This window comes from Cyrtonyx montezumae, unplaced genomic scaffold, assembly GCF_038088225.1.
Source record: "Cyrtonyx montezumae isolate F1298 unplaced genomic scaffold, pur_monq_1.0 scaffold_3, whole genome shotgun sequence".
Lineage (NCBI taxonomy): Eukaryota > Metazoa > Chordata > Aves > Galliformes > Odontophoridae > Cyrtonyx > Cyrtonyx montezumae.
In genome coordinates this window covers 131,302,796-131,327,976 of record NW_027072034.1, presented here as the reverse complement: position 1 = coordinate 131,327,976, position 25,181 = coordinate 131,302,796, and the positions used below count along the sequence as shown (strand labels likewise).

Below are 25,181 nucleotides of genomic sequence, written 5' to 3'. Positions count from 1 at the left end.
AGCAGAGAAACATTTTCAGACGCATCTCAATAACTGTTGATACCCAGATACTGATGTATTTCCTCAGCTAGAAGCTGTGAGTGTTCACAGTTCGTATCTGGTCCCTCTTGTACCAGGTATGCTATAAATGCAATGGCTACACAGTTCCTGCCCCTAAGAAGTTACTACCTGCAATTCCTTAGGTAGGAAGGTGCCACAGATGCATAGTGAAAGAGCAGCACTGTGAAATTCTGGAAACAAAACATACCTCCAAATAGACAGGATAAAGGAAGGGCTCCTTTGGACAAGCAGACAGAATCAGAGATGCACTGCAACTGTGCCTGCCTATCCACAGTCCCGGAAAGCAGAGGAGCAATTAGTAATTTTGTCACTCATTTCTGTCAGCTGCATCATCTGCTCTTGATACAGTTCATGAGTTCTGTGTCTTTCTTTCAGTGATTTCACTCTCAAGCTCTCATCGTCCATTTGAGAAGTGCCCATGAAAAATACTGTAGCTGGGGGCAAGCGTAGAACATGTATAGCACCACCTAGCACAGCCATGGCAGGGATTATTCCTGTGCCTGAAATGCTGAAACTGCGAAAGTGTGCATAAATAAAAGGGAAAAACAGTGTTGGGATGCAACCTCACCCCTTCACAGCAAGGACATTGCCTACAAGAGATCAGCAACAGCTGTCCTACAAATGGTGGCAGACACAGGAGGGCTTACTGAGTCAAAGCAAAGCTGATGGAAGAGACACGTGAGGAGCAGGTCCTGCAGATGAAGGGCTTGGCACAAGCATGACGGTTCCTGTTACTTTGATATGAGTATGCACATTCTTTTCTGTCACTAGGCCTGTGTAAGGAAGCAACACCATCAAGAGCAGAAGGGATGGGCCAGAGAGATGATGACACTATCCCTCCGGCCTCTCCAGGCCAGGGCCTCCATTTCCTGCCTCTGAACTGCTGCCCAGACTGAAGGCCCAGTACCCCACATCCCGTGCTGCTCTCAGGCTGCCCCCAGCACCACTTGCCCTGTTGTCACATAGATGAGTGCCTGGTAGGGCCCTGGGCCCAGGCCCTGGGCAGCTTGGTGAGGGCAGGAGCATGGGAAGGGCAGGGCGAGGCCTGGCAGGCACTGTGGTGCTCAGCATCCGGCCTGTTTCTCCAGGAGAGAATGCCCATGCCCTGTTGTCTAGATGGAGTATTATCTGTGGATTTTGGAGGGTTTTGCAGTGGTGTCATGCCCAAGCCCCAGGGCCATTTTTACCACAGCCTCTACACAGAGGAGGCTTCTTGGTTTCCCTTTGTGCAAGATGACTTGGCAAGGACTGGGAAAATGAACTCCAATTGCAACCAGACCCCTCCATAGTCAGGAAGATACGCTGTTAGTTGGATTTGATGCCACGCGAAAGACATTTTGCAAGTGGAGCAGATCCTAAAAATAATTCCTATATACTGCAGAGAGCAAAGCTTTAGAAATTCTTGCTGCAGAGACATATAGAAACAGAAAATGATAAAGGAATCACCACAGAAGAAACAGCAATGCACCCAAGTCATTCATGCTGACTTGCTGCCACGAAGTGGTGTTGTATTTCAAGATTTGCCTTTGGCTGATGTAAGGCATGCTGGTAAGGTGAACAGCTTCCTGTATCACCAACAACATATTGCTTCCTCTTCTCACCAAGAAAACAATTGAACAGCTGGCTGAAAGGGGCATGCTTTGCCTTCTGACCACGGATGCCTCAAGTAGAAATATCAGTGATGGTTGCATTTGCTTTTTTCATTGGGGAATACTTCATCTTATGCGTGATTTCTCTTCAAGGCAGCAGTGAAATTAGTTAGAAATATGTGAAAATTTAAAAATGTACACTAAAATTGAACACTTTTACACTGAAGAATGCATGATCTCAGCTGAAAATACTAATTAGTATTAAGTATTGCGAATAAATAGAAAATCAGAAAATAAGAATTTGTTTCCAGTTTAGTGCTCAGACCATATGCTTCAATATGTAACAAGGTGTGTTACAGATAAGTCGCAGTGCAATTTCTGTTAGTGGAACAGTATATTTTGTTGAACTTTCCTCATCAGCTAAATGAAGTTAATAATTTAAGATATTTCCACTCTTCTTCAGACTTTATTAAAAAATATATTGGAGCACAGCCCCAGAACAATGTGGGTTTTTTTTTGTTTGTTTGTTTGTTTTTGCATAGTGCATTGAAGTTTTTCAGTTATTAGAAGTTGCGTTTGTACATTAGATTTCCTGGTGATAATTTTTCCATTTTTTCAGCATGATGAAGGAGTATATGATAGACACTTTTGGAGACTGATTTTTTTTTTTCATAATGTGCTAAAAGGCTTTGATAATATATCTTAAATTTAGATTGAATCAGATGATGTGCTGACGTTTGGCATGACAGAATGAGTGAAAGAATTTAGAGACTTTTGTTCTAGTTTAATTTTTATCTAAAACTGTATGATAGCAAAGCAGGAAAAAAATGGAAGCAGACTTCATTGAAGGATCTACATTAACTTTCAGCTTTTTCATATAACATTCAAAGGTAGACATACAAAGACAAAATGACTTGGAAAATCTCAAGAATTCCTCAAGGGCTGTGTGTTTATAAAAAATTAAATGTCTGTGTGCTTGGGTAAGTGCTGGAGACTCACTATCAAGTTGTCGCTGTGTGATGTTCCCATCCACCATAACCAGTTTTATTGCTTCCAATTGCCATCAGTAGCTATGGGTAACCAAGGAGTGCTGTCTTCTGGCCAGCAAATAATTGAAATACAAGCCTGCATTGGGAGCATCTCAGATCCAAGCTGACACGCCTTGGCTTATTTCACACAGCAGCAGTCAATAAGCACTCAGAAGCACAGTTGTTGAAGAATTCTGTAGTCAATGGCAACTTAGTCCACTCAAGACTGTGAAACTTTCTCAGCAGGGGCCTTTTGGTCACCTCATAGTTCAAAATGAAGTCTAAAGTTAATTGGGCCCTAATTTCTCTCCGAGCTTTTCTTTGGGCACTGAATTTACAGCTAACTTGCTTTAAATTGTTTTGTCTTCTTTTCTTTTCTGTGAAGATCAGTAATGGTATTGTTGGTAGAGGGTGCTGAAGCAAGTGAATGAACTTAATTTATGTCACGCTTTTGACTGGGGAACGTATATTCATCAGAGAAACTGTGCAGCTACAGTGATGGCAACTGGCATTTAAAACCCAGCACTAGTAAATCACAGCGGATAAAACAAATGTGATGTATTAGTGCAGCTAAGGAGTGACATTTGACCACTGTATTGTTGCTCTGACATTGAAGTTAGTAATGCAGTTTTGTGCCTTAAAGCAGCCTGTTCCCTTAAGCAGATCATCACAATTCCTTTTGGCAGAGAATTAGTGAGACCAAGATAAATTTTTGTAAATGATTTAATTCTGTAAAAGTATTAACACCAAAGTGTGAGTGCTGGCATGGCTGCAGTCAGCAAATTGTAGTCTGCTACTCTTCCATGATCTCCTTTAGAAAGCAAGACCAAGAGCCAGCAGTGGAAATCAGTACCTCTTGGTTAAGTAACAGAGAAATTGAGTGCCTGATCCCAAGAACACCTTTTCAGGACCTCTATTCAGAATCCTCATATGGACAATCTCCAAAAGGTGAGACGACAAAAGCCTCTCCTAGTCCCAAGGTTGCTCCACTGTGCAGCAAGGTCCCTGCTCCAGCACCACAGCCTGAGAGCACCACAGTCTGAGCTGCGCTAAGGCAGTGCTGAGGCTCAGCCTTTCCAATCTTCCCTTCTTGCATTCTACATTACGTTAGCATTGAGAGGTTGCCAAGGCAGAGATGCCCAGCAAGCACCTGTATCTGTTGTTTAGAACCTCTAGAGTTTGGTTTCTATTGCAGTGCAGAACTTGAGGTACCTAAACCCAGCAAATGCCCTTCACAATATTTTACAGGTGTGAACCATATATACTCACCAATGCCATGCAAAGGAAGTACCTCAGATATAGGATCCTATAAGCATGGTGCAAGTTCACCCACAGGGCCGTATCTTTTAAGTCAAAGTAATAGGTTCCTGGTTTTAACTGTGAGAAGCAATCAGTCTCTGGTGGGTCTCTCCAAAATACCAAGCTAGATGCATTCTGTGCCCTACACCTCTGCATGTACTTCAAACACCTGCAGGGAATTTTGCATAGAACTGGTGTTTGCTTTTCTCTTTCACAACTTGTGTTCATACACTGAAGAAAATACATACAACTTGATCCTTCATGTGAAAAGACTGCCACTGTAAATCTCTCTTATTTTCTGTGTTCATATTCTCCTTTACCAGCATTCCCTAGGATTGGCCAAGGGAAAGTTCTCCTTTAAATGACTGAGAGTAATCAAGGTTGTATATGTTATGGGCTAAGTCCACTTTAACTAACTGTATCAGATAGTTTCATACATAATTCAAAATTCACAGGTGTATTTCTAGGCTTTTGAAGAAAGCTTGGTAAGCATTTTCAAGTAAAGAATGTATCTCATGTGCTGAAACTTCTTCCTAACTTCGGAAAAGGTACACCAGTAGGAAGTGTTAGAGATGTGGATAGCCTGCAAGTGGTGTAAGTTTTAGCATGCTATGGTGAAAACAGAACTTGCTCAATTTAAAAGACTTACCACACTGTAACTATGAAACCAGTTCAGCACAAGCCTTGCTTGATCCTTGCCTCAGTGAAGTCACAACCTGCCCAGCACATCAGCTGGGAGGTTTGACAGCAGTTCCCATTCAATGTTTATAACATCAGCAGCTGAATTAATTTCACTGTGAGGACTCTGAAGCCCATCTCCTCTGCCCATAAATCCATGTTGCTTCTAGCACTGACTCCTGATTGACTTGTGGGGAAAAAAAATATGAGCAGCTGTGAAGACTGCTTTCCATGAAAAGGGAGATGGGAAAAAACTAAACATTTCCCATGCCACACACCCATTTCCTCTGCAATGGGAAGCACATATACCTCCACTTGATTCTTCGATGACATTTTGGAAATACTTGCATGCCTTTCAGTGTAGGCAGACAGCAGCAAATAGCATTTCCTAAGACTCTGGCCCACTAGCCTTTCAGGCAGGAACTAGTCAAGCAAGGCAGGAAAATTGGAAAGTAAATTCATCTTCACGTGTAGGTGATTTGTCCATCCATCCCTAAAGGTTTCAGGCAGAGTATGAGTGAGTTCCAGGACTTCTATTGCATGATGGGAATACACTCTTCAAAGTACTGAAGAGTACTTAACACACTGCACACTACACATGCTCAAGAGTCCTCTCAGGGTAGAGATCTAGGAGCTTACGGTAACAGAGGTTTGCAACCAGAGGATAAGATGACTTCTGAATTGTTCTGTAATGTCTTTTTTCTTTTAAAGACAGCCCAAGAAATCACAGCCAAAGAAAGACGTATCATGAGAGACTGGGACAGCACAGCTGAGCACTCAGAAGGCACGCCATCCACACTGCGTTACAAAACTCATCACGCAGTTGGTTTATGATGCAAGCTTTGTCATTGCAATCTCAAGCTCCTTAGAGGCAACAGTATCTAACCTTTACCTTCCAAATAATACAAAGGGAGGACTCTCAAGAGGTTAAACATGAAATAACATCTGAATGTTTTTCTGGAAGATGCACAATAAGGTTCAAAAACTTTCAGAGCTCAAAGGCAGGAATAATTAGAGACGTCCGTGGCAATGCATGATGAGGAAAGCCAGAAGAGATTATTGTAACAATCTCTTTTGGCTATCTGAGACAGATGAAGTTGTCCTTAGAAAGCCAAAATGTTCTCCAAAAGTTTTTGTCCGTAGGATAAAATACTCCCAACTTTTAATCTCAACAAATGCATTCATAAATGTATGATTAATATAAGCAAACAAACAACAACAATGAAAACCACCCCTTCTGCTCCGATTTTGAGCTCCAAAGCCTTTCACATGAAGAAGAGGCAATCATCCTCCAAAAGAGTGGCCAGGCACTGGAATGGGCTGCCCAGGGACATGGTGGAGTCACTGACCCTGGAGGCGTTCAAGGAGTGTTTAGATGTTGTGCTGAGGTTTTAGAGAGAACTACTGGTGATAGGCAAACGGTTGGACTGGATGGCCTTGGAGGTCTTCTCCAACCTCAGTGATTCTGTGATTACCTTCCAAAGTGATTTCCTTCAGCTGGATAAAGCAAGCATATTATTTCAAATTGAGTAATTTTAATACTAGTATTTCAGGCTCCTTGCCTTACACAGAATGCTGTCCTGTCTTTGATACAGATGTATGCTGACATGTACTAATGGGTACCAGTTTAATGAGAAATAAGTCAGGAATCAGGCAATTACAGCACGTCATCTCTTTCAGCCATTCTCTAAGCAAGGCTGCAGTGGTAGTTTCTCCAATTTTAGCTCTCTGGCTTTGTCCATTTGAGCAATAATTTTGAAATTCAGAACAGACTATAAGAGATTGCACTAATAGTCTGACAAAATCCACCTAAATTGAGTTGAGAATGGTTTAAGTTTCATCCACAGGAAAAAAAAATGAAGGAGTTAGTGAATTGTATCTCCCAGTATGCATTCAAATCAAAGTGGTTTAAACACAGTCCATTTTATTGGCTGTTTGTCTTTTCATTGCATACTTTACCATGGTTATTGGCTGATGTGTGGCTGTGCTATTTACAATTAGCTGGATACTGATATAGGTGAGGACAGATGGTGGAAACATACTAGAAATGCTTAAGTTTCTCTGCTACACACCTACTGTGTCATTTAATCAATCTAAAAAAGAACCCAAAACAACTTATTATCTTCATGGAAATAGGATTATTCTCATCTCAGGCATAAAATAAATAGCTTGGTCTAAATGCAATGGGAGATAGAAGTGGTTCTATATCAGTGTGTTTCAATGGAAATCTATACACAGGGCAGGTTGTTTAACTTAGAGCAAAGCTTCGGCTTCATGCTCTTCACTTTGTTGTACTTACCACTGCTTTCTATTTCATGTTTAAGGTCATAACGAGACTGGAAAAGAGACATGAAAAGACTGAATATTGCAAAGCATTTCTTAAATCATTAGTTGTCATTTTAATCGTGTTAGACTTTAGCAAATTTATGAGGCATAAACTAGTTAGCTTTACAGTGTCCAAATATTGTTAGTCTTAGAAGACCTCTCACTTGAAGCCTGCACTCTCCACTCAATTTACAAACTGGCCCTACTTTCTTAGGCTGATGATGTAACTGCCTTATTTGCAGTGGCATGGTCAGGATACAAATACAGTGGGCTCTGTGATGAATTTGCTCTTGGAGGTGGTTGTGTACTAGTCAGTCTTTCAGAATTTCCTGGAGACTTCTCCCTCCACCTTGGACTTGTCTGCTCTTGAGACACTTCCCACACCGAGGGACACGGGGAGGCAAAATTCATGGTGGATTGTGAGAGGTAGTTTTCCTGAAGACCTTCTTGGAGGCACCTGTTTGAAAGCACTTCTTTTTCTTTGGAGTTTCGCCACTTCATCCTTCGATTCTGAAACCAAATTTTCACCTGTTTGCAAGTTAATGAGAATTTATTAGCTTTTTTTTTTAAAAATTAATAACATTGCCTTTACGTGTCATTTTTTTTTTGTTTTGTTTCTATTTTCCATCCCTTAGTTTCATATTCCTTCTTTATTTTATGTTAAAGCAGATCCAGTTTAGCCGAACAATTTCCAAATCATATTTATTACAGCTGTGCTAAATAGTCACTTTGTCTTTCCCTACCTCAAGCAAGTGATTGTTTGGCATGAACTGGAAAGATGAAAGACCAATGCTAGTGACTTTGCAGTCTCCTTCAGCATAATCTTTCTAGACAGATAAGGATTCTCAGTGCAAACTAGCATTGTCATTAACAAGATTAGGTGATTATATTGGCAATGGGAAATACTCATTTTCAAAGAGGCTGTAAGAGCTAAGTCTGACCCATCTGCAAGCTGAGCATGGTCATCATAAAGTTTCAAAATTACACAGAGGTTACAGTTTAAAGATATTTTATCTGTCTACATACAGTTTTCCAGGAGTTACCTAGAACCATGTGCTTCTGAAATAAATCCCATTTTTCAAAACCTTTTATTTACAAAGCTTGGATGCTCTAAGGCATTAATAAAATGCTGGGAAAAGCTTAGTGAAATACACATTTAGAAACTGCTAGATTAAGAGAGGGAGGGAGTGTTTGTGGAAGGGAATCATCATACTATTCACATTGTATTTTTTCTCTTAAATACCTGCATGGAATTCTAGCATTCAGACACATGATACAAAGGCAAAGGGGGAACACTTGCAAAGGATTGAGAATCACTGCCTTAGCTGGCAGGAACCATTACTCCAGTACAATCAGTAAGATGACTGAAGAATTAACCTTCATGGTACATGGTTACATGGTACTCTTCCTTTTATGAGAAAAAAATAATTTGACATGGGTATCATCTAGTCTATCAATATCAAAAAATTATTTTCCCATTGTGGTAGCTGTTACCTGTGTCTCACTCCATTATTTTCTTATTTCCCAGGGCTCTCTTGAAAAACAAGAGCATAGAAGAAGATCTCAGTAAAAACAGCTGTGTTATTAGGAATTTGACTATATGCTAGGATTTTTTAGGCAGCTTACTGGTGAGTGCAATTGCACATTTTCATTGGAAAGAAATAGTTTATGCTGCAGAGATGACAGCTTTGTTTATTTTATTGTTTATAGCTGGCTTGAGATGGAGTCAGAGTCATTCAGGTTGCAAGCTATCACAACATCTCATCTCCCATGCAAAATGAAGCCAACTGCAAAGTTAGATTTCATTGATTAGGGCCTTGTCAAGTTATGAAAATTTCCAAGAAAAAAAAAGATGAGAGCTCCCATCACCATTCCCAGGTTTTTCAGCTCACCAGACAGCTCCTGCCATACATATCTTAAGCATTAAGCATTTACTTCTGCCAAATGCAAAGCAAATCAATCATACTGTCAACTCTCAGCTACACTCTAGAAATTGGTGTCTACTCTAGCACTTTCAAAACCCCATATTAAATAGGATGGGCCCAATTCTGACCCCTGAGGAACACCACTCGTGACTGGTCACCAGCTGGATTTAACTCCATTCACCACCACTCTCTAGGTCTGGCCATCCAGTCCGTTTTTTACCCTGAAAAGAGTGTACATATCCAGGCCATGGACTGCCAGCTTCTCCAGAATACTGTGGGAGACAGCATCAAAGGCTTTGCTGAAGTCTAAGTAGACTACATCAACAGCCTTTCCCTCATCCACCAAGTGGGATGCTATCACAGAAGGAGATGAGGCTGGTCAGGCAGGAGCTGCCTTCCACAATCCCACGCTGCCTGGGCCTGATCCCTCAGTTGTCCCACACCTGCCATGTGAATGCACTCACGATGATCTGTTCCACAATGTTCCCTGGTACTGAGGTCAGGCTGAAGGAGCCCAGGGCTGGCCCTATGCTGTTCAGTTTTCCTCCTTCAAGGCCATTTTAAAGATTTTTCTTCACTCATTCCTTACCTGAGACTCCTTCAGGCCCAGGTTAATGGCCAGTTTCTTCCTGTCTGTTTTACTGATATACTTCTGCTTCTGAAACATTTTCTCCAAAGCCTTCCTCTGGTCTTCGGAAAAGACAGCTCTTCTCAATATACCTCTCCGGGCTTTGGAGTTAGACTCCTGGGTCAGAAGAGGCAAAACACTTTCCTCTCCTAGTGGAAATAAGTGAGAGTTTCACATAATAACAAACATATATTAGAGAAATATTAAGTGCTGTTCATTAAAATGCTAGCAGACCACTGTCCCGCTTTTGATTTGTTGGTGTTATAAGTGTGTCGTAATGCTTCAGTCATGTTCATTAAGGGCTAAATCCACACTTGGATCTAGAGGTGTTGTCAGTGGTAAGGAGTCTCCCCTTGACATGGTAAAGAGTAAATCAGATGAGTTCATAGAGGAACATTAACATTGGACCCATACTACTGTAAAATTCAAATACAGTCAGGGAGAAACTACTTTGCTTTCTTTTGCACATTATCATTGAGTAAAACACAGTAAGATTTCCTAGGAGTTTATTTTTTTGTGTGAGATGCAGAATCAGATAAGAAGTGGTCTGTAACACCAATTCAATGAATCTAAATAGGCTTTCTTTAGTTGTTTACTAATGAAAGGCTTTCACAGCAAGCTATTTCTCAGAAAATCCCTGTCCATTCGCTTACGTATTCGGGAAAGCACAGCGATTTCTTTACTACTGGATTTGGGGAGTACTTGAACTTATTTCTTTCAGTCTGGTTTCTAATCCTTTGATATCCCATAGCAAGTCCTTAGGAAGGCAGATTTCAATGAATCCAGTCATACTCACTTGATGCAGACCTGGAGGGGAGCCTACCCTAGATAATAGCCTTAAATGTGGGGGACAGAACTGCAGTAGAAAAGTGGAAGTACTCGCACTGTCTCTTCATTGGCCTCACAAAGGGCACGTAAAAAATAAATCCAGATAAATCTCTTGCCTTCCTCATGCCCAGTAAAGCTCAAAGACCTGCTTTCCCATGCTCCTTTTCTCACAGGGATGGTGCAATGGGAGCAGTCCTAGTGAAGCTTGGTATGCCTCCAGCAGTCCCAAGCTTTCCCAGATGTTCACCCACGGAGCAGTACCTGAGATTAGCTGAATAGGGCTTGTCATCAAGCATTAGAGGTGAGATTGCATGGGACACTTACAAAGAGCAGTCCTTTGATTCATGGCATGCCATACAGTCAGACACCTATGACCTTTCCATGAGAGGGCAGCCACAAAGGTGGCTTTGGTTTGTGTCACTTGCAATTTGGACTTTAAAAGTGTAAGCTGTTCTATTGATGACAACTTCCCACATGTGCATGACAAGACAGATGTCCCAGTTTAGAGTTACAGCTGTAAAGGTGTGCTGCTGTTCCATTTCTGGATTTAAAGGACTTAACCATTTCCATATCAAAGTCAATGGCAAAACTCTTATCTAAAGCAGATTTTTGAAAACATTGTACTTTTCTTTCATGAAAAGGTCTATTTTAGTCAACTGTGTAAGTAGTGGGGAGGAATTAAATACATTCACTAAATAAATACACTGCTTTTGAAAACACTAATCAAATCCAGATGCAGCTTTCACTAACTGCTCCTTGCGGCTATAGCACAGTTTGAATTCTGTATATTATACAAAAATACACATGAGTATATGTACCTTTAAACACCAACAGAGATAAAAAACACACATTCACAGAGGGTGCTGCAGAACTGTGTATGTATGACAACGAAAAACTGAAGTGTGTAAATGTATGTCTTGCAAAGTTGACTTGTGGTACTTCTGTGGAACACATTCTACTTGTTTGATATCATATACATTACCCATGTGTCCTGCCTTCAAGGGGGACCAGTAGAGGATGAATATTAATGGTTGAGCAAGTATACAATGATCGTTCCCTGAAGATCACTGTCAAACAGTACCGTTTAGGAACTACTGCTTTTAGCAGTTTCCACTAGACATGCCTTTTTAAATCTTTTCCACACCTTAAGAAACTCTATAATTGTCCCTTATAACAGCTTCTAGCAAAAAAAAAAAAAAAAAAAGTATTTTGATTTAAAATAGTGCAGTATAAAAAAGTCTAAATTTATACTGACGTCTTTCAGTTGTCAAAATGATATTTGGAATCGGATACAAAAAATCATAACCTACTGGCTACTGCCCTGATATTTATCACACAGCGACTCTCCATCCAAACCAAAATAAACTATCTGCAGAACAAAAGTCAAAGTGTCACAACGGAGGTTTCTGTAAAGGGCAAGCTGGGTTCATATTTCTCTGAGGAGCACATAGTTCCCTCAAGCCCCCTCACCATGATCTGATCCTGCTCACAAAGCTGGCAGCAAACACCAGCCCTTCTTCCTTACTTGTGCTTTATGAACATCTCACTGGAGTTTGGGGATTTTAAGTTACTTTTTTTCAGAGAGTCTCCAAGACATTTCTGATGAATCGCCAGCAGTTCTCAAGCGTGCTGGAAGGTACAGTATGACAGCAGAAGAGCTGGTACTTACTCACAGGACAAGAGATACCAGTGAGGGGAAGAAGCTTAACAGGGCTAGCCCTTGACTCCCAGGATGAATTCCACAATGGAGTTGTCAGCCAAGGACACAGAATGCCAGATTATGTGACCCTTTAAAATTTGTCTTGCCTGGCTGGTTGTTCACAGTCAATCAGCAAAGAAACAACCTCCTGCCTGCCTCCTGAGGTGCCAATTAATCCCTACAGGCAGTAAGTAGGGTACAGCTTAACACCCTCCATTAGAGAATGTAGTGAATAAACTAAACACTCAAAGGCACAATACGAGACTAAAACCTATCTGATCAAAACTGAATCATAAGCAGAACAATCACAAGCAGCAGTAAGCAACTGTTGGGTCTTACGGGTCTTCCATCACTGAGTCAAAACATTTGAAACTCATGTTTGAGATAATAAATACTCATCCCCAGTTGAGTAGCCTAGATTTTTATTTTTTTAAGAACGCCCCGTATTTCAACATGTATTCTGACTGCACTCAAAAATTACATTTCAGTTGGTGGGTTAAAGGCTTTTTCAGTAAGTCAAGAAACACATTCATTCACTACAACAACTCTATTGAAAAGAAGTAAGTTAGTTTGCAACCTTGTTGTTGTAAACATGCATCAGAAGTTCATGTTCTACTGACATAAATGTGAATCTGTTACCAATCTTTCCCTAGGTTACCAGTTTAATTTTTGCAGGTTTTTTTGTTTGTCTTTTGTTGTTGTTATTTTTAAGACTTTTGTTCGTATCCTAGTATATAGTGATAAATGTACCCCCTAATCTGTGGAACAATCTTCATTTGCCTTCATGGCAGAGACCACCTTGAAGGAGCAAGTAAAAGCTTTAGTCATGGTTTCCATTTTTTCATTTGAACTCAATACATTCTAGTTAAATGGACAATTAATAGGTCACTTCCAAAATAGTAGTGTATCAGTCCTGGTTAATAAACAATCCCCACAGTTGATAATAGGCCTATGTATTCAGCAAGTCCCTGTATACACTCAGCTCATCCACTAAATCCCTTTTCAGGTAGACAGGGTTATATGGGAAGATGAGCTAGAATGAGTCTATAAAAGTCAGTTTCATTCACTGCTTTATTTTTCAGTCAAGTGCTTTAAATGGTGTCCAGAAAATCTCTTGGAATGTGAGACAGGAGAAAAGACTGGCACATAGAGTATTGCTTTATGGCCATACAAAAGGGCAACTGACCCCTGCCCAGGCCTTTTCAGTGTGAAATGGTTCCTAAAGTTCATCTGCACAGTGAAAAATTGTGGTGAGGTCGCGTGTGGATGAGTAAAGTGAAAGTGGTGATTGGTCATGGTGCTGTCAGCCATTGTGGGAGAGCTGGGGCCATGTAAAATGCTCTGTGGGAAAGTGTCAGCCCCCTAAAGAGGTGCTCAGAAACTTGCAGCTCATTAAACTGCCAGCATTTGCTGCCTCACTTGTCAAGAATCATTCAGGTTAGTAACTGCTCTTCTGAAACATTCATAAAACACATGCACATAGTCAGGAAGGGTCTGAATGCAACTGTGATAAAAAAGTATATGCTAGAGCACGCATGAACTCCAATATTCATTTGGATTTGACAGGGAATTTTTGCTCTTTCTCCTTTTTGAAAGACCAGGAGATGCATCTTCTGTACGTTTCTGAGCCATAAACATGTTAAATGAAGAATATATGTTCTTACAACATGGCATGCAAACTTCACAATCAAGGTTAACTTTAGATTTGAATTAAATGGAAACGTATTCCAACTCTTAATCCTAGGTGCAAAGTGTATACTGGCAAAAATAATCTTCAATATATGTCTTCACATTTTTACATTATAATTAAAAGAAAAAGAAAAAAGAAAATCAAATTAAACACACGCATGCATTTGACTGCTCCAAAAAGAATGACTAATTTATTCAAATAATGCTAGAGCTTCCTAAATCGTAATTTATCCCTAACAGACATTAAAATGCAGCATCCATTTTATGATCTTTCAGCTCTTCTCTTATTTGCAAATGTTTATTGACAGATTTTTAAAAGAGTTACTGATTTTTAAAAGAATCTTTTCTAGTAAACTGAAAACAAGGAGATTTCCTAGGTTAGCTCTGTCTGGGTGTCTCAATGCCATTAGAAATCTCTCACAATTGCCCAGTGTACTTAAGTTTGATAAATCTTTGGAAACCTTCTGAATAGGATTGCTGTGATTTTACTAAGGAATTAGCCGCTGCCATTGCATCACCAATTAGCTTTCCAGAACACATTAAATCCTGCTGCTTTGGTTTACAGAATAACTCAAGCATTACTGATGAAGCATAAAAACTTACTTGGAAAAGCAGTGGGGGATGCAGGGTGCTGACAGGACCCACCGCAGCATGCTGAGTAGAATGGCGGGGCTCGGAGAAAAAAGTGTTTGGAAAGAGCTGCAAAGAAAGCAAAGATCTAATTGATTACCCATTGAACGTGGGTGATATTCATAACAACAGTCGTCCCAAAAGTCAGTGTGTAAAGTCCTGCCCCACAAGTTCTTTTTCCTTTTTTTCAAGATGGTGATATTTTTTAAGGCAAACAATGATATACCAAGTAATCACTCTTTAATTTTAACAAGGTTAGTTTACATCTGTTGCTTAAATATAATGTGTGAAACTCTCATGAAACTCTTATAAATTAACTCTATGGATGTGAAAGTTACTTTTCTAATTGCTGTAATTATGTTTTCTTTCCTAAATATTACGATTGAACATGTTGTTTTAATTATGCAGTCAAAATAATTAGTATAATGCATCTCATAAAGTTACATTAAATAACTCCAGTAGGAACAATATCTCAGGAAAAAAAAATTCTTAAAATGAATCTCAACTCTCCTGCTTATATTGCAGCAATGTTATTGGTATTCAAATCAATAAAAACTTTGATAATTAAGGAAACCTTAAAGTGTGTAAAATGCAATGAGACAACCCAGGCCGAAATTACATGGTCTGATTCTACCTTCCTAGTATTGAACTCAATCTTTCTGGAAAGTGTTCAAAATTTAAATAAACTGCTTGCCAAAGACGGCTCTTAATGCAGTAAAAACTGGAAAATCACCCCCACTGAATTAGGTAATATTTGGTAATGTTTCTAGAGATTTTTTTGAAACAACGAATCACATGACCCTTATGTTCAAAAAGCAACTCCATACCCAGATAAAAAATTAAGAAATCAATAACCAGGAAGAAAGAAAAATAACTGTATATAAGCAGTGCTCTTCATCTTTGAAGGTTTTTCATCTGAATTTAAAATGAAAGATCACAGAAAATTTGCTTCTTGAGTACAAATCTGCCATCTTCCAAAGCAATTAAAGATTGCTGTAGGAGCCTAAGGTAACCTAACCTATAGCCAATGCACAAGTCTAATTTATAAACTTTGTTAATGTTCTTCAGCTACACTGATCCCGGAGTAAATTGTAGGTTAGGTATATCTAACCAGGTTTCAGAGTCACGTCTTCTGAAGCAGCTGCATTGGGAACGAAATGGAGGAGGAGTTACAAAGTTACATCAGTAAAGAATGTGGCACAATAAGACGACACTCAACGTTACTTGGGGTGCTCTCCGAAGGGAAGAATGTTCATGCCTCACCTTAACACACGTGGATTTCATTTTGTGGTCGCATGTATCAAGGCCACTCTACAAATATTTGTGGGTCAAGCAACTCAAGCAAACACTATTTGGCTGAAAACTGCTGACGGTTCAGAATATCAGTTCTGTATTTATTGGCCAGAATGAAGCATACGGTAACACAACAGCAGCTTTTGCTTCAAGCCATGTCAACTAAACATTAACCACTGGCTAAATCCTAATAATTCATATGCAAGATGCATAATTCTTTTTCTGCTTAGCATTCCCATTTCATTAAAACAGACACTGTGTAGGTCCAAGCATTTCACAAAAGTGAGACTTTACAGCTTTACCTCCACAGATGCAAAAAACTTAAATATCAGAGTCTGGTTCACATGCCTGTTGGCACTCAAAATTGTACTACCTGTTTTTAAAGAAAATTTATTGGGTAATAAATATAAAAGGATGAAATACCTCAAATGAAATCATCATCTTTTATTATTATTATTTTAACCCAAGAGAAATTATTTTGACATAGTTTCTGTATGTTAGTAATAATGCTCATTTACATTCAGCTTTGTGAATTCAGAGCGTTTTTATCAGCAGACAATAAAATGACAGAAAACATGCAGATGGAACTTGGGATTATCTGTGCTAAAACTCAGAGATTCACTCAGACACTGCCACTTCAAAATACACTTCCACTCAGAATATATTCTAAATTCAAAAACCTTCCTGGGCCATTCTGAGAGTAAGGTTGCTAAGTCCAATCCAAATGATATAGATAGGTAATTTTGAAATGACTTATTATTAAAGACTGATTGCTTTTCCTAATTCAAGCACTACAAAATGACTTCAGAAATGGTACAGGTCACCAGCAAGCAGGTAAAGGGGAAGGGGGAAAAGACAAATTGCTATGAGGAAAAGCAAACCTAAGGTACATTTCTGGTATTATCTGCACAGGCCTCCCTCACTACACATTTTTTCCTCACATTTAGCTGCTAAAAATATGGCATGATCTTGTGACAAGAGCAGGACCACATCAGAGATGATTCAGAGAGTGACACAGAGCCAGCAAAAGCAACAGTGAGCACAAGAATAGGGTCAGAGCTCGAGCTGTGCGAACACAGCCCTGATACTCTCAAAATATTGCTAAGTCATCGTGAACTGCTTTCCCTGGTGGTGTCCTGGCAGGAAAATTTAATATATAAGCACTAAAATGATTCCATTTCATATGAAAAACCTGGACAGTTTCTGCCTTTGAAGTACGTAAAAGTAAACTACAATTTCCTACATTCAATCATTCCTGGCAATGACTAAAGCGGGCTCTACAAAGCTACAAGAAAGCTGCATGTCCTGAGGAGCTCCTCTCAGCCAGTCCAGCAGTGACCAGGCAGGTCAGAGGTCCAACTGAGCCACATGGCACCATCTGCTCTGTAACACAAGCTATGGGCCTCAGAAATGGGCCATGGCTTAGATCCTGCAGTCACTGCATTCAGTTGGGTGCTTCAGCAGAGGTTGTTGAGCCCCAGGCCTCTGGAGGCACCTGGCCATGAGAAGGAAGTGGCAGCTGCTGCTGCCACCTCCTGCTAAAGGAGGTCAGCACCACACAGACGTGTCAAGATGCACTGCAAGAACTTGTGATGCAACATGCCTCAGGGCTGCCCATCCCTGCTTATTTGCTTTGCATTCTCTCCTGTAAAACCAGATAGTGAGAATGCTCAGAGGAAGTCCAGACAAAAGGGCAGACCTGAGTGACATACACAGATCAGTTTTTAAACCCCAGCAAACATTCACGTAAATGTTTTTGCAGCTCCAAAAACGTATTTGGGAATTCTGCATGAAAAGTCAATGTGAGAAGCAGGCTTGCATTTTTATAATGGGTCTCAGTGGGGCTTTCAAAAATCAGCAGAGCAGTCACTCCAGAAAAGCTATGTCACCAAATAGGGCTTGAAATGTGCTAACAGCACGATTATCAGTTCTTCACACCTACACCAATGTAGTAAATGACAGAATCTCACTGAGGAGTAGCTCAGATCACAGGAATGCCTGCCAGTTTTCAGAGGCATCACCTGCATGCCTTATTATTAGGACATGCTTTGCCGTACGTGATTGGTTTGTTTTCTCTGCCTAAGGAAGAAGCATGCAGACCTCACTGCTAGGACAAGGCAAAGCAACAGCCACACCCCACACCACTGCCAAAGCCAACACAGACCTCCCAGTGTCAGCAATCAAGGCTCCTTCCACCCTGTCCATGCCTTTTACTGTTGAGATCTGAATCTGGAAGGCTTCACCTCCTGCTTTGTTCTCCTCCTACCAGACGCCCACAGGGCCCTGGCACTTTCTGCTTACCAGTTCTTGGGAAAAAAAAAATCTCTTTCTCAGTTAAACATTTTTAAGGGCATTATTGTCACTTCTCTGTCTAAAAGTTTGGTGTGCTAAGCTCCTTGCCAATGAGAAGAGATAAGCAGCTCTATACGAAGACTTGGCACCCTAAAATAGATGCCTAAGAGGATAAGTTGTGTCATTATCTGGAGGTATCTCTCTGTATCAACTATGGATTAGACAAGGTATATGAACAACTAAATTAGACAAGACCCCTTTATTTTTAAGCAGCTGAAGTAAGATGGCATTCTTCTTATCTCGTCAAAAGAATACATCCTCTCTATAGACATAAACAGGCTGGAAAAATGATAAATTTCAGCCATAAAGGCAATTATATTATTTTATTTGATTATCAACATATTAATTTCCTCAAGCAAGGTGAAATTAGGCTCACCTGCTGCAATAGGGCAGTTCACTTGTTTTCATTGTTGCAGCCCCAACTCAAATCTTACCACTGGCTAAAATGCATCATTTAACTCCAGTAGTGCACTCTGAGGAGCTACAATTCCTACCTAGGCCTTGCCCTGCTTTACATACTCAAACTTGTTTTCATACTGAAAAGATTTCATTCCCAGCTCTGTTATAGGTTATCACTGACTAAAAAATAGAAAAATTAAGAGTACAAATTGATTGGTTTGAAAAGCTGAATTAAGCAAGAATGATGTTCTGTGAAACAGTTTCTCAGTGATAAACAGAGGCAGAGGAGGTGCCTTTCCGAACCATGGGGAACTCAGGAATGTAAAAAGTGACAGCACAATGAAGCTTGATGAAATTCTCTTCTTGTGTAGAGAACTTGCCTGATGAGTTTCATTCTTAGCACTTTGTTCCCTAAAAACACGATGAATATGGTATGATATTTAAGAAGACCTTCATCTGAAGTATAAAGGGCATTTTACAGAAATAAATTTGCTATCCACAAGCATGATTAATTCCAGTTTCCTTTTGGCAAATAACTGCCTATCTGCAGACCCTTACCACTGCTCTTCTCAGTGCAGCCCAGAGATCCCCTGGCAGTGCTCAGATCCCACTAAGGGCCAGACTGAAGCCTTGTCCTTCCTGGTGCTACCAGAGGCTGAGGCACTGCCCCACCACAGCTGACACACTGTGCCCAGATTGCCCAGCTGTGCTGGGCGGGTTGGCACCAGTCTAGCTCTGCCAACCTTACACAGAGAGAAGAGGTAGCTTTAAGAGCCACTGTGCAGCCATTCTTCTAAGGCACGCTGGGCACCTCAAACCAATTCTATCAAATGGCTCACAAAGTTAGCTGGAAGCATGAAAAGATGCTATATCTTAAATTATCTACTGGTTGTCACAAAGAAACACAAGAGATTTAAAATATCAAAATAAAAGCAGAAAATAAAGCCCTATTATCATAGGACAGATATACTGTCATCACATCGAGGGGAAAATACTGACTCTGGTCCAAAGAGCCAGCATGCAAAGGATCATTTGGTTTTACTTCCCTGCAGTGTTACCAGCTTCCTGTATTACCTTAGGCAAGTTATGTTCTTCACCCTAGCTGCTCCCCTAAGCAGTAGAGGTCTCTCCCATCTTGCTGGCACATTGCCATGATAAATGCATTCAGATGTAAAGTATACAAATGCTGGAGAAACAGAAGCCACATCCACATCATAGAACAGATGTTTATTAGTGTATTTTATGCTTATGATTTACTTATTCCAATATCTTTCTTTTACATTATATGTAATGTACTGTATTCTTTTCTACTCTATTCTGATGCCTTAGGAAAAAGTCCCATAAGCTTAATTTTTCAGAAAGTTTTGCAATGAAAGTATCTCACTATTGTGTTTATTTTATTTGTTTCATTGTGCTTTGCAGTTTCTTTTCTCTGTGAATCTATCGAAACATCAAGATTAAAATAGAAAGCCAAATTCTTGCCACGTATACGAGGGAGCATATTCAGGCTGCAAAGCACTTATGGCATTTTCCTTCCTCCCAGGGCACATTACTTGAGTAAATAAGAGATTTTTTTGGAAAATAATTTCAGTTAGCAGTGGAACAGCACACTTCTCACTGAGGTCACTCTGACCTGGTGCCAACCAGTACTTAAGGAAATCAAGTCACAAGGAAAGAAGTGGAGAGCACCTCTTTAAAGCCTGTGGTGCAGCCAGCTGCATCTCATCACACTCCAGATAATTTTCCTATGTCAGGAAATGCTGAGAGAAACTCTCAAGTCTTCTGTTTTATCCAGAAGGTGATGATAGCAGTGGACTACAAGAAAAAGGGCAAAATCTCAGATGAGCAAGCAAAAAAATTGTGGACTTTCTTCCAACTTAGGGTCCATTAGGTTGCTCAAAATTTCTACTTTAGGCTTCCCTCACCCATTCACAACCATAGCATAAGCTGCATAGCTGTAATATTAACATTGCACTGGGCAACGCCAGTTCACAACAGCACAATTTTTAAATGTTTCTATCTAGGAAATTCCCTGGTGCCCACTGCTTAAAAATCAGAACTGGGTTCTGCACTGTGTGCACAGCCATGGTTACAATGCATGCAAAGTTCCCACAAAGCTCAAAGCAGGATTTAATTTCTATTTTATCAAAGCAAAAGGTCCTAAACGAGAAGAACCGGGCCTATAGCACTGCCACTGGGAGAAATTTGGTCCAGTTAGACAGAAATGGTGCTCCAGGTGTGCTGAAGCTGGTGGGCAGTTCAATGTTCCATCACTGACACCGGGGCTTGAAAGAAAGGCACAAGGCAGCCTGCAGGAATCCCCAGCAGCTACAAGCCAAACATCGCAGAAAACAAGTTGATCCTCTGCCATTACCATTCCTTCTGCTTTTCCTTCCTAAACTCAGTGAAACGTGCTTGTTCATGTGGTACTCTGAAGTCAAAATAATCTAAATTTTAAAAACCTATGTTTTGATTTCATTTATAAAAATCAATGCAATGCTGGAAAGTGATTTTAATATTTAGATAATGATATTTCTTTTCAAACTTTCACTCATTACACAATGCATCTTACAGTGTAACACTTCATGAGTACTTGTTCAGTTTTTCCTTTAGGATCATTTTTAGGGGAACTCAAAATACATAAGCAGATATACACCTGAGTGATAAAACTAGATTGGTTTGAATTTGTAATTAATATGATTTTGCTAATAAAACTGCTGCTGAAGAGTTACAAAGGGAAGGACCACCATGGCACAGATCAACACTCCCTCTCCAGCCAGTCTCCGTAGCACACAGGGATGAAAGCTCTTCAGTTTACACAAAGAATGCAGGATTCTTATTCCTTAACACTTTTACAGAATGTTAAATAATACCCCAAAACAGAGTGCTTTGCTCATGTCACTCCCCAATAGCTGCTGCAGGTAAATGGTGGTTTTTGGATTGTAAAAAGTTTCATCTGGTTGAGTTGGGTCTCCACTGTGATTTGCTATGCCCTGCTTTCTGAAAACTATTGGTGGCTGCACCAGAATTTGGGACTACACAAGCAACACAGATTTTGATACTTTTCAGTCCCCTTTTCTACAGCTTCTTTCTTTTATTTTTATTTATTTATTTTACTTTTACTCCTAAATACCTTGAATTGTGCAAATCTAGTTTTAAAGTACTTTCAGTCCCTACATTTAATAGTAGTAGTAGTACGTAGTCTTTAATAAGAACTCAGACTAAAATGTCATGTAGATATGGAGGTTCAAGCTGCAATGTGTTTACTCCTCCAAACAAATATTCAGTACATACAAAAATCTCTAAATAAAAAAAACACATTGCCTGCTGTGGGAAACATGCTTTAGCAGGGAGTCAGACTTGATGATCTCTAAAGTTCCCTTCCAACTCCTACAATTCTGTGATATATCTAGTAAAAACTCCTTAGTTAATATACCTTCGATAAACCCTGAAAATCAGTACTCTGACAAAAGAGCCTTTTCCCCTACCAGAGTACAAGCAAGAAACTACAGCCTGATCATGAGAGCCTTACTCAGAATTACCAGTGACCAATGTATGACCAGTTCCTGTAGTGTGCCCATGCTTGAGCAAAAAGACTCCTTAGAAACTACAAAATCTGGCTCTACAGAACTGTTCTAGTTTAAGTTGTATTTACATGAACTCAGAATCCTTAGGCTGCTCATCACCCCAAAAGATGTCAGTCAGACCAGCATCTACACACCCCTGCTAGCGCCTACACATCCCTGCTGCACATCTACGTTATCAGGAGACTTGCTTCATGAGTGCATAATGCATGAGGAAATCTAGTATTTCTCTGCTCAAACATAAGGGCTCCTATGAAACCTCAGCAGCTGTGGGCTAGCAAGAAATGCAGGGTCATTACTAGGAAGGCTTGAGCTTGCAGTGCTTTGCTAAGCTCACAGGTACCAACATAGGCTGATGGAAGAAAACTAACTCTGGAAGCGAGCTCCTAAAAAATTCAACTTAGTAACACGTGTGAGAGTTAGAAACTACTGATAAGTGATGACTGCTGGGGGATGTGAACAGAGAAGCAGCATTGGGTTTACAACTTAAAATAAAAAGAAGAAATAAAGAATGTGCAGCTAATTACAGAAAGATGGTGCTTGCCCTCAATCCTGCCTTGGGAAACATAAACAGACGTTTAAATAACTGAAGTGCTTAAGACGTGCTCACATCACCGAGTCTGGAATATTCAGAAACGCTAAAGGACCAAAAAACGTTTTGGATTTTGCAGATCGTTTCGTAGGGTTCAATGAAAATAAAATTATACTTGGAAAGAAAATGACTTAACAATTCCGGCTCCACAGGGAGCCAGCCACTCGTCTCACACCTGAAAGCCTCAGCTCAACAGTCAGGCTTCCGTCTGTCTTATTTTAAGCACATTTAAGACTGAACGATCGTATACCAAAATTCTGAGAACACAGAAGGCTGAAATAAGACGATATATTAGAACATAAAGGGAAAACACAATATCCATGCCTGGATTTTAGGAACTCAGTAACCCAGCCTCACGCAGCTCAACGCCCGACAGAAACGCTCGCTTCTGAATATGCCTTGTAGTGCTTCTGCTCAGGCAAAACACACGTGGCGCATTAGGAAATAAACTCCGCTCCCTAAAAGCGCTTCAGCCCGCCCTTCCCCACGCTGAGGGCAGCGGTACCACTCGGCTTTCCGAGCTCTCAGCCCCGGACCGCCCCAGGCTGCGCGGATCTGCCGCCCCGTGAGCAGTAACACCGCTCCGCCGCTCTCGCTCCACGCACAGGTGCGCGGCTCCGCGAAGCTCAAAGCCGCGGCCGGCGGGAGTCACACCGCGGCCCGCCCCGCTCCCCGGTGCTCACCTGTGGCCGCCGGCGGGAAAACACCGCCGCCTCTGTCCGCCGCCGGAGTCCGTGCGGAGGGGTTAAGCACTTGGAAAGCCCATCTGGTCGGATAGGGACCCCCCGAGGGGCTGATTTGTTCCGCCGCCGGGCACAGCTTGAGGGGGACGGGGCTGGCGGGGAGGGGACGGAGCTGGGAAGGGCTCTGCGGCGCGCCGGCCCGCAGCAAGTTCTCGATGAGGAAACTTTTGCCCAGGCTGCCGAAGCCCGGCGCCGCCGGCAGGTTGAGGAGCGCCGAGGAACCCACCAGGTCCCAGTACAGCGCGCTGGGCAGCATAGCGAGAGCCGCCCGCCCCGGCCCGGCCCGGCCCCCTCACTGGGCTGGGACGGGGCCGGGAGGGCTGCGGGGAGCGGAGCGCTCGGGGGAGGCACGCCGCGCCTCTCCGCCGGCCTGGAAGGTGTGTCCAGGCGCATTCATTATGTCAGCCGGGCCGGGGAGTGATGGACGCGGCCAACAATGCCGCCCGGCCCGGCAGCCCCTCGGGAAGGGGGGGTAGGGCGGGGAGCGGGGCGGCCGCGTCCTCGCGCGGGGCTGGCTGCCCCCCGCTGCCTGTCGCCATGTCACCCCCTGAAGGCGACCCCGACATGGCGGCGGGCCCGCGGTGCCGGCCAGCCCGTGCCGAGGGGACGGCAGGGAGCGGAGCCCCGGCCAAGGGCGGGGGAAGGCGGCCGCGGTGCTGACCGCGGCGCTGCGGCCGGATCGGCCGACCTCCTGATCTCATGAGGTAATAGGAAGACGGTCATTAGCTCACTCCCTCTGGGCATTTCGATTTGCTTTTTTTTAATATATTTTTAATGCCCCCCCCTTCCTCCTCCCACCCCTGCTGGATTTTTAACATTTGTCTCAATAAATCTGATCAGTACGACGCTGTTAATCATGTTTTTCCTGAAGATGTGGGACGGTGGTTTCTGTAGGCATAAGCACCCTTTGGCAGGAGTGGCTCTGTTTCTACTTGTATATCTGCCTTTTACTTATTTACCTAAAAAAGCAGGTAACGTGGCAGAGATGTATCATTTTTCAGTGAAAACACACGTGTGGGAAGTTAAAATCAGATGCCGTTCCCAAAGGCTTGGAAGTGTGTTCCTGTTTTGCAGAGAAATCTTTTTATTTCAAGCAGGTGCTAACCAGTTTCATCTCAGTGATATTCCCCACAGAGCTTTCTGGAGCAGATCTGTCCCTTACTATTGTATAGCAGTAGCCTTGGACATTGTAATGGGGTGGTTATCATGGCTACAACCAGCTGGAGAAGTGGAACCCTGTTTCTAGACAGAAGTTGTTTCCATGGTTCTATTCTGGTGAGACCTCTCCTAGAGTACTGTGTCCACATGTGACATTGTCAGTGTGGGAGAGATGTGGACCTGTTGCATCATGTCCAGAGAAGGGCCACAAAAATGATCTGAGGGACAGAACACTTCCCCTACAAGGACAGGCTGAGAGAAGGCTCCAGGGAGACCTGATAGCAGCCTTTCAGTATCTGAAGGGGGGGCTATATGAAAGAAGGAAACAGACTCTTCTGCAGGGTCTGTTGTGATAGGACAGGGATTTCAAACTACAAGAGAGGAGATTAGATGGGACATACGGAAGAAGTTTTTTGCAATAACGATGGTAAGGCACTGGAACAAGTTGCCCAGAGAGGAGGTAGATGCCTCATCCCTGGAGATGTTTAAGGTCAGGCTGGATGTGGCTTTGAGCAACCTGTAAGAGTCCCAACTCAAACAGTTCTATTATTCAACAGTTCTGTGATTGAACTGCCATGACGCCAGGTGGTAACTTGGCAGTTGTGGGTTCATCACTCAGCCCAAGCTTTCCCCCATGTCCTTGGCTAGCTTGGTGCTGACAGAATTTGGGCATTCCTCCATC

At 41.8% G+C, this 25,181-nt stretch overlaps 1 protein-coding gene across 1 annotated transcript; it reads right to left on the bottom strand.

The window, feature by feature from the left end:
• Window positions 1-6,296: 6,296 nt before the first annotated feature.
• Window positions 6,297-23,817, bottom strand: DBX2 (developing brain homeobox 2). Its single transcript, XM_065743447.1, has 4 exons — window positions 23,282-23,817; window positions 14,352-14,447; window positions 9,494-9,681; window positions 6,297-7,507 (listed from the first exon to the last, which is right to left on the bottom strand). The coding sequence occupies exons 1-4, from the start codon at window positions 23,595-23,597 to the stop codon at window positions 7,190-7,192; spliced, it is 918 nt and encodes a 305-aa protein (XP_065599519.1). The 5' UTR covers window positions 23,598-23,817; the 3' UTR covers window positions 6,297-7,189.
• Between the last annotated feature and the right edge of the window lie 1,364 nt (window positions 23,818-25,181).